This window comes from Glossina fuscipes, unplaced genomic scaffold (genome assembly GCF_014805625.2).
Source record: "Glossina fuscipes isolate IAEA_lab_2018 unplaced genomic scaffold, Yale_Gfus_2 60859, whole genome shotgun sequence".
NCBI lineage: Eukaryota > Metazoa > Arthropoda > Insecta > Diptera > Glossinidae > Glossina > Glossina fuscipes.
The window spans coordinates 1-2,618 of NW_024003142.1; the positions used below are offsets into that span (position 1 = coordinate 1).

General features: G+C 34.3%; 1 protein-coding gene across 2 annotated transcripts; it reads left to right on the forward strand.

The window, feature by feature from the left end:
• Positions 1-839: 839 nt before the first annotated feature.
• Positions 840-2,250, forward strand: LOC119643453 (kelch-like protein diablo). Of its 2 annotated transcripts, XM_038042797.1 has the most exons (6): positions 840-968; positions 1,020-1,293; positions 1,468-1,594; positions 1,664-1,760; positions 1,819-2,055; positions 2,112-2,250. In XM_038042797.1, the coding sequence occupies exons 3-6, from the start codon at positions 1,481-1,483 to the stop codon at positions 2,228-2,230; spliced, it is 567 nt and encodes a 188-aa protein (XP_037898725.1). In that variant the 5' UTR covers positions 840-968; positions 1,020-1,293; positions 1,468-1,480; the 3' UTR covers positions 2,231-2,250. The 2 variants fall into 2 exon arrangements, with proteins under 2 accessions (XP_037898725.1, XP_037898726.1); XM_038042798.1 differs by lacking the exon at positions 1,020-1,293.
• Positions 2,251-2,618: the final 368 nt, after the last annotated feature.

A 2,618-nucleotide genomic window follows, 5' to 3' on the forward strand; every position in this document is an offset into this window, starting at 1 on the left:
ATAAAGTAGAAGTGAATTCCGCTTAAAAATATATTGTACAAAATTAAAAGAAAGGAAATTAAAAAAAAAACAAAAATTTCATATATATAACTTAATTGCGAAAAATGCCTTCATATTCCTATAGCCAACGATCATTAAAATTGATATTATTATTATTATTATTTTAATTTTAGACTAATAAATTGAATTCTTAGACTAAAAAAAGAGACATTGAGCACTAGCAACACAGGCTTGCTATCGTTTATATCGATAGCAAGCAAGAAAACTACGTTTCATCTTGAGCCAATCTTTTACACGTAAAAATGAGAAAAGTACTAAATTTTCATACTCTGTAGTATTGGATAGGCGCGTTTGTTTTTTCCGTTTTCAAAATACAAACTGAATATTATACGGTGTATATGTTGTATTTTATAAGCAACAAGTAAAAAATGCAGAAAGCAAAAAAATTCGTAGTTTTTGTTACACAGGCGTGTCCTTCAACCGGCTTGGGTCATTTTCAAATAATTTTACAAATTTGTAGGTGATACCTTTTTTCTTTTGGTAACAGGATAATGTTTACTGCAGATACTACTTGTTGCCACAGATATTACATAGTTGGGCAGATGGGCAGACGGATGTGTTTAGGTGCATTCCATTAATTAACTAACGCCAGTTAAGAATGTATACAGTTTATGGGGGTGTTGCTTCTGGGTATTATAAAGTATAATAATATTGGGTAGCCTTGGATAAAATCAATAAAATCGAATAAATGAAACGTAAAGGTAAAGCAGAATCACTTGAACATTTTTGGAAAAAATCTTTCACGTTTCAATTCCACATCACCGCACTATCAGAATAAGAACAATGGAAAGTGTCGTCAACTCAATCAATATTTCAAGAAAACAGTTCAGATGATTTTGTGTGCGTGTGTATGTGTCTTTGTGAGTGCTCGCAATTTGTTTGTGAAAAGAATCTTTCAAACCTAACAAGTAAGAAAATTATATTCGATTGTGGCTTAACCTTTTTTTTCCCATTTTCAGAATAAAAGTGGAAATTTATATAGTGTGTGTGTTGTATTTTGTGAATAACAGACATAAAAAACGGAAAACAAGGGCATTCACCGGTATTGTTGAATAGGCATGTAGGCATTTTGAGTGTGAGCATACAGGGCATACAGCGATCGGCAGACAAACAGACGGACCTGCTCAGGTGCATTCGCAATTCGAAACTGACCGAGGATATATATACTTTATGGGGTTTGTGAAGTTGGTTTCTGCGCGAATATAAAGGCGTTGGACAAAAAATTAAATTTTGGTAAACTATAATATTGGATACACCTGTTCTATTTTTTCCATTTTCCTTCAGGCACTACAACACGGGTGTAATGAGCAAAAGAACAATATTTTATTCGTTTTTACTTGAGACTGTGGGCGTGTCCCTCGATCAACTTCGATTCTATAATCTTAATATCTATTATTTTTAATTTAGAAATTCCAACAACATGACCGCCGGAAGTACGGAGGAAGCTGAACAATTGTTCGCAGAGAAACGAAAAAAACCCGGTTACGGTAATGCCTTCCTCGATAGCTTAAATAAGATGCGAATTAATCGAGAGGTAACTAAATACTAGATACTATGCAGCTATTGTTAGTAGAATTTAACATATAACCATTTGATGCTACAGAATTGCGACTTTGCTTTGGAGGTAGAAGGCGAAACAATATATGCCCATAGGCTGGCCCTTGCAATTGCTTCCTCCTATTTCGCAGCCATGTTTCAAAGTAAGTAGTTTCACAGACTTTTCAAATCGTCTATTAATACAGTGCATCTGAACTGTAGATGATACAAAAGAAAAAGCCACGGGATTAGTTAAATTTGAAGATAATGACGTAACTGCTGTAAAAACCATCGTTGAGTACATCTACTCTGGAGAACTATTACTAACTGAGGAAAACGTTCAATCGATTTGCACAACATCTGACTACTTACAGATCGAATGGGTAAAAAGCGAATGTGTGGAATTTCTTAAACGCAATTTAAACGCAACAAATTGTCTCCAGCTACGAACAATTGCTGGTAAGAGCATAAATTCCTGCTTCTATTCTTAGAGTATAAATATTGCTTTCTTTCAGATAAGCCACCGTTCAAAGAACTCTATGAATGCAGCCACAACTATATTTTAGAAAACTTTGTCGCATTAATCCATAAGAAGGAATGGTTAGAGCAGCCCTTTGAAGTCGTAAGTAAATAACTGAAGCATTAAGCAATTTGTATGCCATGAATTGGGCTTAGTAAAGAAAAGAACGAAAGTTGTATTAATTCTATGCCTCTCTCTTGTAAGAAGAGGATGTTAAGCAATATCTTTGCGGTAAAGCCATACGAACCCAAATTCATTTGAGCGTGCATTAGTGTGAAGATATTTTGTTAAGCAGATAGAATGCATTTTCTTAAATACACTTTGAACGCCCGCTTCATGTCCACCACCTGACTACGCCTTTTTTTGTGTCGATGTACCAGTTTATTGAAATGATGATCAACGCCGAAAAGTATTATAAAAACTTTTGAATGTTGTTTCCTTTAATTATCATTGGTTGTCGTTTAACGAACATTCGTACCTTTGCTCCAGAAAATTAAAAACT

What these genes read in the sequence shown, in the direction of transcription:
- LOC119643453 (XM_038042797.1), top strand. Translation starts at nt 1,481, where the DNA reads ATGACCGCCGGAAGTACGGAGGAAGCTGAACAATTGTTCGCAGAGAAA. An exon ending in TTTCGCAGCCATGTTTCAAA is followed by an intron (nt 1,761 to 1,818) that starts GTAAGTAGTTTC and finishes TCTGAACTGTAG; the next exon opens with ATGATACAAAAGAAAAAGCC. An exon ending in CCAGCTACGAACAATTGCTG is followed by an intron (nt 2,056 to 2,111) that starts GTAAGAGCATAA and finishes GCTTTCTTTCAG; the next exon opens with ATAAGCCACCGTTCAAAGAA.